Below are 13,823 nucleotides of genomic sequence, written 5' to 3' on the forward strand. Positions count from 1 at the left end.
ATTTTTAAGCATCTATTTTGCCTCCCTTCAGGAGCTCAGTTCAGCTCACCTTCGGGAGTTAGTTAATTTTTAAGCATCTATTTTGCCCCCCTTAAGGAGCTCAGCTCCGCTCACCTTCGGGAGTTGGTTAATTTTTAAGTATTTATCTTGCCTCCCTTTCAGGAGCTCAGCCACCTTAGGGAATTCGGCTCGGCTACCTAGAGATCAGCTCATCTCAAGGCCTTTCAGGTGTTGTTTTATTTTTAAGTGGTTATTTTACCTCCCCTTAAGGAGATCTGCTCGGCCACCTAGAGGTAAGCTCAGCTCAATGCCTTTTGGGTGTTCGTTTATTTTTAAGTATTAATTTTGCATCCCTCCAGGGAGCTCGGCTCAGCTCATTTTAAGGTGTTAGTAATCGCAACTCAAATTGTGATAACCTAAAAGAATGATAATAGAACTGAGTTTGCATAATCTGACAAAAATTTAAATGTTTACATCTCCAAAAACCCTAAATTAACTCTCATTCTCCCCCTCGCCCTCATCCTCACCCTGTTCATCTGCGCCCCCATCCTCTTTTGCTGCCTCTGCTGAGGTAAGGGAGAGGGCAAACCCGTCCAGGTCCAGGAAGTCCACAGGGGTCCCTTCAGGAGGATAGCCTGCCGCCCTGAACTGCTGAGTGCAGCCGTCGAACCCTTTGGCCAGATAACCATAGGCTTGAGCAGCCACCTCGTCCATATACTCATCAGACTTCAAGAATGCCTCCTTGAAGCCTTCAGCTCCCTTGGAAAGCTCAGCTCGGGAATCTTCTAGTTCTTGAAGGGCCTGAGCAAGCTGATCATGGGACCCCTTGAGTTCGCCCCGAAGATTCTCCTTCTGCACCTCGGAAACCCGGAGGTCATTTTGATGCTTCAGCCGCTCAGTTTGGAAGCCCATCCTCATTTCCTTCATCTGGGCTCGGAGATTGGCTACCTCCTTCTCATAACCAAGCTTCGCCTCCTCCGCTAACTGGCTAAGCTCAGCACAATGAGCTTCATAACCTCGGGCATAATTAGAGAGTTGCTTTCGAGTCATGGAAGCTCGGTGGGACATCTCGGCGTTCAGGACAGCAGCCTAGGAAAGGAAAAGAACAATTAAAAGAGAATGCAAAAGAAGAATATAAAGTACTGAACAAAGGAAGGTTACCTCAGCTGAGGCAGTGTTAGAACGTTGCATCAGCTCAGCCCATCCAAGGCTTTTCACATAATCGGCATCAGCCTGGGAAATCATATCCCGGAGGACTGACCCAGCCGTGGGAGTAGGCCCGACCCCCACAATGTGCAGGGCATCGTGGTACATTTCGAAGAAATTGGTCCTGCACCGGACCACGGGAGTCTGAGGCTTCTCCGCCCTGAACTGACGAAGGGGCGCCACCTCCGGAATAGAAGACTTCCCGGAGTCCAGCTCCACTACCTCCGGGTGAGGGCTTGACGGTGCCCGCCTTTTGGAGCCTTTGGACGGGGTGGCAGAAGGCTCTGGCTTGTTGGTGGCCCGTGGTGAAGGGGCCTTAGATTTGGCTGAGCTCCCTGCAGCTCGGCTCCCTGATGGGGCAGTTGTTCTCTTCTTCTCTAACATTCTCCTCATTGCTGAGTCCATAACCCTTTTTTCTGCACGAGACATAGGGAAGGTCAGGACAAGAAATGAGATAGCATAATATTAGTAAAGCGGAGCACGGGCGGGGGAAGGGCCGTACCTAAGTTTCCTCGAACGGAAACATCTGCCGAGCTGAGCCCATGGTGGCAGAGCAGGTCCTCTGCCAAAAGGGCAGAGACATCAAAGCACCTTCCCCCTATAGCCCTTTGGGCTCCAGTAAACAATTTCCCTTGACGAAAGCCCGGGGTGGGAACAGGTAGGAGGGGGAGAACATCCCTCCAGGCAAAACATATGTCCCAATCGTCGGAGGGACATACAAAAAAGAATGCATTTTTCCAATTTTTATTGGAGCTGGGAGAACCCTTAAAAAATTTATAGTTGGGTCGGCAGGAAAAATAAAAGGGGCCCTCCTCAGAACGTTTGGGCAGCAGGAAGTTACAAATGGTAAAACAGTTAACCTCAAAGCCTAGAGTCCTAAAAAGAACTACAAAACTACAAAGAGTTCGGAAGGAGTTGGGGGTGAACTGTCCTAGGTGAAGCTCATAATATCGGCTGAGCTGTTGGAAAAGTAAGGGGAGGGAAAATCTAAGACCTGCCTCCAGCTGATCTAAATAAAAAGTATAAAATCCTGGAGGAGGGGAGTTAGCTCGGTCTGTGGGGTCAGGAATGACAAACTTGTAATTTTTAGGGGCGTGGGATAGAGCTCTTATCTTCTCCTCCTCCGAAGCATCCAGCTCGGAGGGGTATTGCTCATACCACGGCACCACAGGGGCTTCAGGGTCGTAGCCCAGGTCATCATCCTGAGCAGGGGATGATGCGAAAGCAGGATCCTGGCCTGTAGGCTCTCCTGCAGTAAGAGCGAGGGAATCAAATCGATCCACCTCAGCAAATACTTCGTCTGAGCTTCCAGAATAAGCTCGGGAAGAAGTAGCCATGGGGAGTGTTCACTTACTTAGGGAGCTCAGAAACTTTGAGAAGGGAAGAAAAGCAAAGGAGCTCGGAAACTTTGGGAAGGGAAGAAAAGCAGAGGAGCTCGGAAAAAGAAAGGAATTCAAGAGAGAATTCGCAAAAACAGGAGACGGAGAAAGTAAAAATGAAATTTTTACAGTGAGGTCTATTTATAGAAAGTTCGGATCAATCCAGGTCGTTGATCTTGGGACAGGTGGACGGCTCAGATCGAATAGAATTCAAAAAAAAAAAAAAAAAATTACCGTTACATTGTACTTGCCGGAATGACAGCCGGGCTCGGCGAGGCACCTTAGCTCGGCATCCACTTAGGGTCATCTCAACATAAAAACGAATTTCGAGTTTTTGACCTCAATTCGACTTTTATGGGAGGGACTTGTGATACCCCGAGGAGGAAATCACCTCAGCTCAAAGATGACCCTAAGATAAAGATCAATCTTTAGATAGACAGGATGGTCCAGGAGGTCGGCTCGGGAGATCCGTCAAGCTCCTCCGCCACCATCACCCAGCTCGGGAGCTCAGTCAAGCTCGTCCACACCATCATCCAGTTCGGCTCGGGAGTTCAGCTCGGGAGCTCGGGGAGCTCAGCTCGGGAGCTCAGGACCTCCTTCAAACTCCTCCCCCATCATCTCCATCTTAGGTTGGGAGCTCTGGAATTCATCTCAGCCCCGATGGCAGTAGGGAGTTAGCTCGGTAGAGGGGTTGGACAACCTTGATGAGCTAGCTAAGATGTTAGGATCAGTGCTCGGGTTGAGTTCAGGGGTTCAGCAATAGATCATTCATCCCTTTTTCCATATGACCCCAGGTAGTATAGCGTCCTCATGATAATAGTTCAGCTCAGATTAAATGTTTCTTATTTCCTTTGTCAGACAAGATTCGGGCGAGATCTCAGCCTAAATATTCGGGATTGTGATCCCGGGATTCGCGGATTCTTGATAAGGAAGGTAGGCGTTAAATCCGGAGCTCTCTCCTATAAATACCAGGTTCATTTTCATTATTTGCATCCTAAATTCTTCACTCGTGGGCACACACCACTCTCTATATTTTCGCTATCCTAGCATCTGACTTGAGCGTCGGAGGGGATACGTCGGAACACCTTCCGGCCCCCTTAACATTCTTGTTAGTGGTTTCAGGTCAGCAGCAGTTCATCTCTTATTTGGAGGAGTTTCTTCAGCTCGTCCAAGGAGATCACTTTATTGAGGTATATCAGTTAGCATTACGGTTTCTTCTAACTTATTTTCAATTAATATATAGTTTAATTTTTTAAAATACTCACTGATGTAATTAATTATATTGAAATTAATTATATTGAAAGCCAGAGAAATCCAATAAACCTCATTTTATGTCACAAACTCGGTGATACTTATCTTTTCCTATATATAAAAAATCTGTCTCTTAGACACCATCTTTTTCCTATCCAAATTGATTATGTAATATAAATTTTATAATTTTGTTTTATTTTATTTTATTTTTAATTTCGATATTTCAAATCATGTAGTTTAATCCCTCGATAAATTTTTCAACTATGATATTACTCTTATTTGAATATAAATAAAATTAATTATAAAAATATTATACAAATACACAACGCGTGAATTAATACACTAGTAAGTTATAATAAATGATCTATAGATTTCGTATACCACTTAACATATATTTTTAATGATACAAACGTATATATTATAATATGACCAAAAGTGAAAAAACATGCAAGTTACAGGACTAAAACTGCAAATTCATCTTTAACATGATAAAAAATAAAAAAAAATCATGTTAGTTACAAGAGTAAAAATTTGAATTCAATGATAATAGGACCAAAAATGAAAAAAATTTGCAAGTTACATGATTAAAAATACAAATTTACTGTTAACATGATCAAAAATAAAAACATGTACGTGCACCCCGAAAATAATAAAGATAACCAAGTGCACGAATCGTTGTACTTATACTTAAAAAAACAAAGCCATAATATCCTTTAAAAAACAAGCAAGCAAACAAAAGTAAATATTTGATTTTCATTTGAATATACCAAACTACTAATTATAATACCCTTTAGATTTATGAAATTAATCAAGTACCATATAATAGTAACTGCGGTTCACGCGATTGCGTGTCCTCAAAATATAACATCAATTTAAAGTACATCTTCTAATTTAAAAAAAAAACATAAAATAAATGTCCTAATTCAACATTAACAAAAAATAATAAAATTTAAATTTTTTTTATAAAAAAACTAGGTCTAAGCTGATTAGACGGCTGGTACGAAATGGGCCAGTCACCGAAGTCCGAAGAAGAGAAAGAAGGACACGTGGCAGCCAGCAGGCTGGCACCAAATTGGCGATTCAAATAATAGGGATCCGAATTTAAGATGTTGTTGGGCCTAAAATGAATGTCGGCCCAGTACAAAATCCGAAAAGAATTGTAGGCCCAACGGATTGACGTAGGAGCCCAGCTAAAATGAAATGGTTTCCTACCACCAGGGCGAAAGAGAGAGTTATATAAACTAATATTTGTTATCAGGAAACTTTTTCTGATTTCCTTCAATCATTGAGTATGTAACGGGGAACAAATACAAGTGGAATTCTATTTGGATAAAGACCCAGTCACTCCATCATTGAAATCTGCTTCTCCATCATTGAAATCTGTAGTCGTCACCATTTTATACACATATATAATCTGCAAATCATTTTAGTCATACTAACAAATTTCGTGCAACAGAATCGTCCAAAAAAATGTTGATAAGATTTAACTGATGATATATTTCATCAACTCGGACGCAATGACATTATTTCAATTTTTCTTTATTATCAATTCCTTACATATTTCTTTGTATTCACGATTTTTTAACAATTACAGTTGCAACAACTTATTTTAGAATTATTAGTTTGAACTTTGAGCCCAACACGAGTGAGATGCTATATACTAAAAAAAAAAATGAAAAAAGAAAAATAAGATTCAAAATGGAAGGTCGAAGTTCCACTCACGTAACGGATACCGATATATGCAAAAGAATGGAATCCACCTAGGAAAGATTTAAAGAAAGAAAGAAGAATCATAGCCTAACCCCTCAATAAATAAATAAATAATCCAATCACCATAGAGTAATATTACATTTATAAAAAATGCTACACGTTAAGTTACACATATGCCTTCAACAAGTTCTTACAACTATCTTTAGTGCTACTTTCATGATTTTTTTTATTTAGAAAAATAAATCTTTAGTGCTACTTTAACCTCATAACAAACTTGAAATCATTTCAAATATGAAGTTTCTTGCTAGATGGTTTCACCAAATTTAAGCATGTCAATTGCATTCATATTTATAACTTTTGACATGAAACATAATAATTTTTTTATGTGATCCAAATGAAAAATTTGTATCATAAATTTGGCCCGTTAAATCGTCTCGCGTAAATTTTTGTGTTTAAATACAAACATCATTCTCAATTCTAGGCCCTTGAGAATCAGACCCAAAATCATTCGAACACTATAACCATGGTATCAAATGAACTATAAATTATCACTTCTTTTTTATATAAGATCTTTAATGAAAGTGGAATTTTTTTTAAAATTTAAATATCAACTTTTTTGAAAAATACTTTGATATTAAAGAGAACAAAGAAGCCCACCAAATTCTCGTGCCGAGCTTCATATCATACAGCTTAGAATTCATGGAAGCAGAGAAAGGCGATGATCATCACGATATCCCTTCTCCTCTCTCACCCCATCGCACCCGAAAACGCCCCGAAAATTCTACGCTCTCCGAGCTCAAAACACAGTGTCGGATCGCGATTCCATTGACTCTAATGAATCTAACTTGGTTCGCCAAGTTAGCCATATCCACTGCGTTTCTTGGCCGGCTAGGGAACCTCTCGTTGGCCGGAGGGACTCTCGGCTTCACCTTCGCGAATGTGACGGGCTTTTCTGTGTTGAGTGGACTTTGTGGAGCCATGGAACCCATGTGTGGCCAAGCTTTTGGAGCCAAGAACTTCAGGCTACTGCACAAAACTCTCACCATGGCCACATTGTTGCTGCTTTCTGCTACCATTCCAATCGCTTTCTTATGGCTCAATGTGGATAAGATCTTGATCCAACTCGGCCAAGAAAGAGATATTTCGATCACTGCAAGACATTACTTGGCTTATCTCCTGCCTGATTTGGTCGTAAATTCCTTCTTGTGTCCACTTAAAGCATACTTAAGCACACAGAACATCACGGTTCCGATCATGCTAAGCTCGGCTTTCGCGGTGGCGCTTCACATCCCGATCAACGTGCTACTCTCACGAGCAAAAGGGATTGAAGGGGTTTCGATGGCAGCATGGATCACTGATCTTGTAGTAGTGATTTTACTCGGTTTGTATGTTTTGATCACGGAGAAGAAAGGAGGGGAGAAGTGGAAAGAAGGAGGGTGGTGGGAGTTACGTGGGAATATTGGTGATTGGATCAAGCTTCTCAAGCTATCAGGTCCATGTTGCCTCACAACATGTCTCGAGTGGTGGTGCTACGAGATAATGGTCTTGCTCGCGGGCCGATTGCCGAACGCGAAGCAAGCCGTGGGAGTTCTAGCCATAGTGTTGAATTTCGACTACTTGCTTTACTCGGTCATGTTATCCCTAGCTACATGTTCTTCCATTCGTGTGTCCAACGAACTAGGCGCGAAGAACGCGACTCTAGCGTACCGTTCGGCCTATGTTTCTATATGTGTTAGCATAGTGTCGGGCTTCTTGGGTGGGTCGATAATGGTGTCCGCGAGAGGGGTATGGGGACCGTTGTTTAGTGGTGATGAAGGGATTGTGAGAAACGTGAAGAGGATGATGCTTTTGATGGCTATTGTAGAGGTGGTGAATTTCCCGTTGGCCGTTTGCGGCGGGATCGTGCGTGGAACGGCTAGGCCGTGGCTAGGAATGTATGCTAATATGTGTGGGTTCTATTTAGTTGCGTTGCCTTTGGGAGTGGTGTTAGGGTTTAGGGTTCATCTTGGGCTAGGGGGGTTGTTGATGGGATTCTTGTGTGGGATGGTTGTTTGTTTGGTTTTGGTTTTTGTGTTTGTTGCGAGGATTGATTGGGATGATGAGGCGGACAAGGCACAAATGCTCACTACTACTTCTCAATCACAAGATTGTGATGATCTTGCCAAAAATGCTAATTCATGATTAAAAAAAAAAGAAAAAAAGAAAGAAAAGAAAGTTGGTATTGATATGAATAAGTGATTCTTGGCACGTGATATTTGTATATATGTATTTACATGTAATTTTGGTTTAAAGTGTACTTTCAAACATGCATATTGTCAATTTCTTTCTTCTTTTTCTACTTTTTTTTATGACAGTGTTTTGTTGGAGTGACTTGTCGTTCAAATTTCATGTTTCGAGTTTAGTTTCGTCTCAAATAAAGATTTTTAAAAATCAATTTTCTCGGAAAAGATTTTGAATCCGGACAAACTTAAAAAATTGGAGATTGATCGAGAGCATTATCCTTCCCACCCATTAGTGGAACTTTTTGTAATAGAATCCACGTGAGCTTTGAATAATGAGAATTTCAGGCTATGATTCTTTATTCTAGAATTAAAGCAAGACATCCCTTTCACTTCTCTAATAAATAATATCGCAAAGAAAAATTACCCAAAATGAAGTTTGATCAACATCATTCAAACTTCAAGTAATTCTGCCAATCCATTTTAATATCCTTGCACCAACGTCGTATTATCAACTGATTAATTCAAATTGCCCAACAGAGTTTACAAAACTTGGTAGGTGTCGAGGTAACTTTAAGCATAGTTCGCGCAAGAACGTTGCTGCATCACTCAGGAAGATGGGCACATGGGGAGCTCTTCCTCATCAACAATTTGTGATCACAATCAACAGATAAATTAACCTAGACCTGCGGTGGACTCTTTTGGCGGGGCATCTGCTTTTATACGTGAAGGCCTAACTATCCGGTCGATGAGACCATATTCAAGAGCTTCTTGAGCATTGAAGCGCTTCATTCGGCCCAAGTCATTGTGAATCTGTGTATCCAAAGTTAAGGTTCAGAGCGCATTTTCCAACTATTATGTTGAAAATAATGACACGGAGCTCAAGAACAGAAATTGTATATATATATACGGATATACCTTATCAATGGGCTGGCCAGTTTTCTTAGCCAACTCCTTGAAAAGATAATCTCTTATGCGCAGAAGCTCATCTGCTTCATTACGAATGTCGTCTGCCTGTAAAAACGTTTGATGCAAGTGACGACTTGCAAGAAATGACAAATATAAGGCTTCAAGGACAAGATGGAATTGAATCTGTGAAACCTGTCCGCGAGCAGAACCAGCTGGAGACTGTAATGCAATTCTTGAAAGAGGCATGGCATAACGATATCCCTTGAAAACCAAAAAAGGTTAACAAGATTATAATAACATGGTAAACATTCTCATTTCTGGGATCCTTGTAATATGATACTTCATAACTAATTGATAAAGAGTTTGCCACTAATCACTTCATGAAAGGAAAACACACACAAAATATATATATATCGAAGATTCTAAACGATTTAAAGTGCATTTGGATGGACTTCAATTTTTTTTAAAAAGCACTTGAAAAGCCAGAAGATAAACAATGCTGCTTCTACGCTTTAACTTCAGTTCCTCTTTCAAACTTTTTTAAAAAACTACATTTTCCGCGATCTATTCAAACATGAATGGCTTTTACAACTAACTGGTTTAAAAAAAAACAAGCAAATAGATAAAACTCCAATTAATAAAGCACTTTTTAAGCCAAATAATTTTTGTCAAAACTGAGGCTTAGTTAGCATGATGCTAAAGGTATCACTCTGCTTCTTATTTTATTAAAGAAAAAACCAACATAGCTAAGTAGAAGGCAACAGTATCACCTCGATTAGACTACTTTCAATGGAGATTATGAAAACATAACAAAGAGCTATATAGCAAGACAAACACCAGTTGGTTCGAGTTCTAACAAGCTCGGTTTCCCTAAGGACGATCTCAAGTAGGAGATTTGTGAGGTAGGTAGGTGTTGGGAGAGGTTTCCCCACAATAGAGCAAACATTTACGCGACTCAATTTGATTTGTTTGGGGTCCACCGTCACTCCTTAAACGAGGATGCAGATTTGTTTGGGGTCCACCGTCACTTCTTAAAAGAGGATGTAGACCAACAAAAGGGCTATATAGCAATAGTTATTGAGAGAATACCTTTTCTCCAGCAGCAAGAAGAAAGGTTGCCAGATTATATGAAAAGCCCACACAGTGAGTGCCAATGGGACTTTTCAAGCTTTGCATAGTATCATATATGGCCATGCTAGGAGTAAGCTGCAGAGAGGAAGCAATTTTGCAGAAGTGAAAAAAGAGTACAGAAAGGGAGCATCAACGAAACAACAGAAACATGGGAGTATTTCAAATTAATAAAAATAGATCAAATATGTCATATTGAGTCGCAAGTAATGAATGACTCACATCTCCTCCAGGCCCATTGATGTAAAAGAAAAGCTTCTTCGAATCGTCAACACTATCAAGGTATAACATTGTGGCAAGTATTTGGTTACTGAACTCTTCATCAATGTGTTGACCAATAAAAATAACACGTTCACGGTACTGCAATTTAAGAGGCCAGTAAATTCCACAGCAGTAATTCAGGTGACAGTATACAGGAAGAAACATTGTCTACAAATTTATATCAACAATATACACACTTGGGAGCAAAAGACGGCAATATTCTATATATTCAAAAATGAAAAAGTAAAAATGGACTAGATTATCTGATAAAGACACGATAGCCTACTATTTCAAATACGTATAAAAGTAAAAATGACAGTGGAGACAGTTTTAACATATTATTCAAATATTTGTGTATAGTTTCATTCAGTCATTTATCCATCTAATTTATGGGAGGAAAGCAGAGTCGAATGACTTACAAGAGCATTCCATAGATCAACCCACTGCCATGTTCCCTCAGCAACGTTCCTATATGGCACTCTAGGTGTTCCAATGGGCATCATTGAGACGCGACCCCGTGTTGGTTTGCTACTACTATATCTGGAAATAGAGAAAAGAACAAATGGGAGGGGCTCTAGAATTGCACCAAAATGTACTATGTAAGAGAACATGGTCTTCATAAAAGTGAACACTCAGGATGCAATATGCATGGATACTCTTAAAAGTGGCCATGTACAATATCGTGTCTGTGTCAGATACTATCTAGATACAAATACTTGATGGATATATATCGGATACTTCACAATCTTAAATAGAAGAATCCATCAACATATGAATGAGAATATCATATCCGACAGACCGACACGGCGAACAATCATATTATAACATCTTAGCCATACTGAATGTAATGAGAGCTATTTTCTAATCTTTAAACAGGTTTAAGGGTATTTTATAAATCATATATGAAAACATAAAACTCTTAATTTATATAATTATATATGTATGTGCTACACATCTACCCAAATGTTTAAATTGATAGTATCCTGAAACTGCATCTGTGCAACACAAGTAGGTGAAACTTAAAAAAACGAGGAATTCAACACCAGAGACCATGAGCAGTCATTTACAACCAAAACAAATGTTCACCAAGCAGTAATAAAAATCAACCCAACAGCTTAATACACGGGAAAACCAAGAATGACATTCTTCCCAATATTCCAGTCACACCGAGGATATGAAAAAGAGGCCATTCGATTCAAACAAATTAAACTCAAAACACATAGATAAGATAACAATCGTAAATCCTGAAGGTAACTGCTCAGCAAATATGCCCATGGCAGCATAACAAATCTAGTAGAACATAGTCCAATCCTGACACTTCATAATCAAAAACACAAATTGCAAATAGCAGAAAATCTCACCTCAACGCAATGCTCTTGTAAACTTGATTGTGAAATTCTACATTTAAATTGGGCTTTCCAACCCCGTAAGAATCTGTGAAAGAAATTTCAGAAGGGGACAAAAGCACAAAGATTTTAACTATATATCAATAAAATCAACCATGGCCATCAACAAAAAAAAATATTTATACGGACTTGGGGATTGAGCTCGTAATCCCACAAAAACTTTGCTCCCGCAGCTGCAAAACAGAAATACAGGGAAATAATAGTCCATAAAAAACAAGAATAATTTAAAAAGAATCGCATAAAAGGAAGAAAAAAAACACCTGAGAGAAGTCTGAGGTATATCAGCTGTGGATTGGAGACATGAAGAATGGAGGAGAGACATTGTTAGAGAGTATCAGTTGGAAAATGGAGAGGGATGCGCTTCAGGTTATCTTTTTCCTTGATGTAGGCATTCTGTTTTATGTTTTAAAATCAAAATTTATTTCTAATTATTTTATGGGAGTGATTTGGTGAACTTTTATTTATTTAAAAGTAATTTTAATAAAAATTATTTTGTAGTTGGTGAGAAGTTAAAGTACGAGGTGTTTAATGCTAGGAGAATAGTTGCTTTCAAACTTAATTTTTTAATTAAATGACAATTATATCCTTATTTGATTTATTTAATTTTTTTGATATTCATATTATAAAAAATGAGTTAATATAATATTATTACATTATGAATTTTGTATCAAAAATATTTTATTTTTTTATAACACGAATACTTTAAAAAATAATATATAAGATTAATAAAAATATATATAAAAAATGACAAAAAAATTTGAATAAATATACAAGATATATACAAACATTTATGAAAATGCAACATATATATATTTAATGATTGTAATAATACTGTAAAATTTTTAAAAAAAATAAAAAAATGTTTGTAATAATAATGTAAAATTAAAAAATATATTTTTTAAAAAATGCTTGTAATAATAATGTAAAATAAAAAAATATTTTTTTAAAAAATAAAAACATATCTAATATTATAAGTTTATTAAGGGTATACATGTCGACTCGTTTTTTTATACCTTAAAGTTGTAGAAGCTAAAATTTGATACTTTTTTTTTCTTCAACTTTTTTATTTAAGGTATATTAAAAGTCGTAGAAGCTAAAACAGAATTCAACATTCACAAACACTAAAAAACACTTTTATACCGCTATAAGCTAAGAAACACTTTGTAAAAGTTCTACCAAACAATCTCTAAGATCTGATTAAGTTTCAAATTTTTTTAATATATAAAATAATAATCTAATTACTTGTTAAGTTTTTGTCTACTTTGTTCCATAGTGAATTTTTTTCATTCAATAAAAATATTAATGATATCCATTTCCCGGTAAATAGGTGGGACCTTTTTAAGTACAATAAAAAACGGTTAAAAAATATTTGTAGTAGTTATTATACACGTTGAGTTATATATTACACTTGAAATTACATAACCATTCTTAATGTATTTTTGAAATATTTTTTTTTCAAATAAAATTGAGGGATAATTTTGTAATTTCAAATGTAATGTGTAATCTAACATATAATCATTTATGTGGAACGAAATCCTCTGCTACACTTGATGCTACAAACCGTGCTACACTTTGCTAAAAAAAACCCGTTTGCACAAATTATTAAAAATTAAATTCATTAAACAACATGGATGAACAAAATATAATTAATCATTGATAAAATTTTCGATTCACCTATTTTTTTAATTAAAAAAATCATCAATAAATTGTTTTACTCATTTATCGTGGTTGGAACACAATTTATTGCCTATTTTAATTAAAAAAATAGGTGAATCGAAAATTTTATCAATAATTAATTATATTTTGTTCATTCATGTTGTTTAGTGAATTTAATTTTTAATAATTTGTGCAAACGGGTTTTTTTTTAGCAAAGTATAGCACAGTTTGTAGCACCAAGTGTAGTAGAAGATTTTGTCCCTCATTTATGTACATGTAGCATTTTTTAAAAAAAAATTGGTTATTTCTAGAATTTGAGAATCAATATACCATTTTAATCTTATAATCACGCTTCTCTATTACCGTAATTTGACATGCTATTTTATAAGAAAAGTAAGAATCCGTTGTACTAATTTATGACATCATTTTACCTTTTCGTGACTCACTGACTGTTAATGGGAGTAACTCATATCATTCGATCAATTATAAAGTACGCACTTGAAATTTTCTCTAAATGATTATCTAATATGGCTTTTTTTACGGTTTAGTACATGCCATCCGCAGAACACTACTCTGCGAATGACGTGACGGCTCATGATTGGTCAAAATCAATGGGTCCCACATACCCTGCTGGTAGGGTCTACTCAACACTTTTTTACAACATTTATGTGATGTTTGCATCCTTTAAAAATAAATGG

General features: G+C 37.5%; 2 protein-coding genes across 2 annotated transcripts; one reads left to right on the forward strand and one right to left on the reverse strand.

Annotated features, from left to right (window-relative positions):
- The first annotated feature begins 6,138 nt into the window (after window positions 1-6,138).
- LOC140873785 (protein DETOXIFICATION 56) lies at window positions 6,139-7,888 on the forward strand. The gene has a single exon (XM_073277035.1). The coding sequence runs from the start codon at window positions 6,246-6,248 to the stop codon at window positions 7,725-7,727; it is 1,482 nt and encodes a 493-aa protein (XP_073133136.1). The 5' UTR covers window positions 6,139-6,245; the 3' UTR covers window positions 7,728-7,888.
- Window positions 7,889-8,188: 300 nt separating this feature from the next.
- LOC140873750 (ATP-dependent Clp protease proteolytic subunit-related protein 2, chloroplastic) lies at window positions 8,189-11,868 on the reverse strand. Its single transcript, XM_073276988.1, has 9 exons — window positions 11,730-11,868; window positions 11,599-11,642; window positions 11,425-11,497; window positions 10,483-10,603; window positions 10,025-10,162; window positions 9,764-9,880; window positions 8,867-8,935; window positions 8,684-8,779; window positions 8,189-8,578 (listed from the first exon to the last, which is right to left on the reverse strand). The coding sequence occupies exons 1-9, from the start codon at window positions 11,789-11,791 to the stop codon at window positions 8,441-8,443; spliced, it is 858 nt and encodes a 285-aa protein (XP_073133089.1). The 5' UTR covers window positions 11,792-11,868; the 3' UTR covers window positions 8,189-8,440.
- Between the last annotated feature and the right edge of the window lie 1,955 nt (window positions 11,869-13,823).

Source organism: Henckelia pumila, unplaced genomic scaffold (genome assembly GCF_033568475.1).
Source record: "Henckelia pumila isolate YLH828 unplaced genomic scaffold, ASM3356847v2 CTG_80:::fragment_1, whole genome shotgun sequence".
NCBI classification, from domain to species: Eukaryota; Viridiplantae; Streptophyta; class Magnoliopsida; order Lamiales; family Gesneriaceae; genus Henckelia; species Henckelia pumila.